This window comes from Asparagus officinalis, chromosome 8 (genome assembly GCF_001876935.1).
Source record: "Asparagus officinalis chromosome 8, Aspof.V1, whole genome shotgun sequence".
NCBI classification, from domain to species: Eukaryota; Viridiplantae; Streptophyta; class Magnoliopsida; order Asparagales; family Asparagaceae; genus Asparagus; species Asparagus officinalis.
In genome coordinates this window covers 88,466,662-88,468,206 of record NC_033801.1, presented here as the reverse complement: position 1 = coordinate 88,468,206, position 1,545 = coordinate 88,466,662, and the positions used below count along the sequence as shown (strand labels likewise).

General features: G+C 37.1%; 1 protein-coding gene across 1 annotated transcript; it reads left to right on the top strand.

Moving 5' to 3' along the window:
* Window positions 363-719, top strand: LOC109821494 (protein NYNRIN-like). The gene has a single exon (XM_020387679.1). It carries the CDS (start codon window positions 363-365, stop codon window positions 717-719), a length of 357 nt encoding a protein of 118 aa, XP_020243268.1.

Below are 1,545 nucleotides of genomic sequence, written 5' to 3'. Positions count from 1 at the left end.
TTTAAAAGAGTTTTACAAGTTTGTTTAAGGGTTTAAGTTTTTGTTTGAGTGTGTTTAAAAGTTTGGATTGTGAAGAAACTTTTACAAGAGCTTGAGGAGATCATCCATTGGTGTTTGGGCATTCAACTCTTCTCTCTCTCTCTCTCTTGTTATCATAGAGAAGTTTTCTAAACTCTATTTCTAGCTATTTATTATTTTGTTCATAATTTGCATAAGCTCGATTTAAATTGAGTTTAGTTTGATTTTGTTTTATTAAATCTCATTGTTACATACACCCACTTGAGCTTTTAGTATTTTCATACATAGTATAATTTGGGGTGTGAGAGATTGTAATCTTGAGTTGGCCATTTGAGATGTGGAGAATGGATATTGTTGGACCAATCACTCTGCCAACGGTCAAAGGACATCGGTTCATCTTGGCAGTGACTGATTACTTTTCCAAGTGGGCAGAGGCAATTTCACTGAAAGAAGTCAAAGATTCAAATGTGATCAAGTTCATCAAATATCACCTCATCTACCATCTTGGTATACCAAGACGAATAGTCCATGACAACAGAACCCAGTTCGTCAGTGGTTTTCAGAGGTTCTATGATAGGTTCAGGATCCAAAGTGTCACATCGATGGCATACTATCCTCCAGCCAATGAACTTGCAGAAGCGTTCAACAAGACTATTGTAAAGCTTCTTAAGAAGTTTGTATCCAAGAGTTGTCGCGACTGAGATGAAAAACTTAGCGAATGTTTGTGGGTCTACCGCACAACAGTGAAGACTCCTACAAAAACCACCCCATTCTCTTTGATATATGGCTGCGAAGCCGTATTACCGTTAGAAATCCAGATCCCATCTCTGAGAGTCGCCCTTGCGATCAGAATGACGGATGAAGAACAACAACAATTGCGTCTTCAAGAACTTGAAGTATTGGACGATAGGCGACTTTAAGCTCAGCAACAGATTGAGTTGTATCAAGCTCGAGTCTCCAAAGCCTATAACAAGAAGGTCAAAGAGCGAATCTTTAAGAAAGGTGATTTGGTCCTAGCTATAGACGACCCATGGTGATGACACATAAGACTAAGGAGAAGTTCAATCCCAAATGGGAAGGACCCTTCGTAATAGAATCAGTCTATTCGAATGAGGCATACCATCTCATCAACCAGAAAGGTAACATACTCATGATGCCTATTAACGAAAAATTTCTCAAGAAATATTACCCGTAAGCCATGAAGTCCTCTTCTCCTAATCCCCAGCCAAGTCTGAAATAATGGATCAATTTTCCCTAGGCTGGGGGTTGGTTATTCGTGTTTCATTGAATGGAGAGTAATAAACCATGTTAAACCTTCCCCAGCTTGTATGTTATCAAGTTAACATTACACCTCTAATGATTAAAATTTTCTAGATTTATTCTAGGTGATTATAAAGAGAATTTTTGATTCATGCTAAGTTAACATTACACCTATGGTATTTTTTATATTTTTATTGTTTTAAATCAAAACATAACAAGGAAAAGGCAATGAAAAGCATTATGATATCACTTTCATTCAACATTGTT

Bases quoted from the DNA above. Each gene is read 5' to 3' on its own strand.
- LOC109821494 (XM_020387679.1), top strand. From the start codon at position 363: ATGGATATTGTTGGACCAATCACTCTGCCAACGGTCAAAGGACATCGG.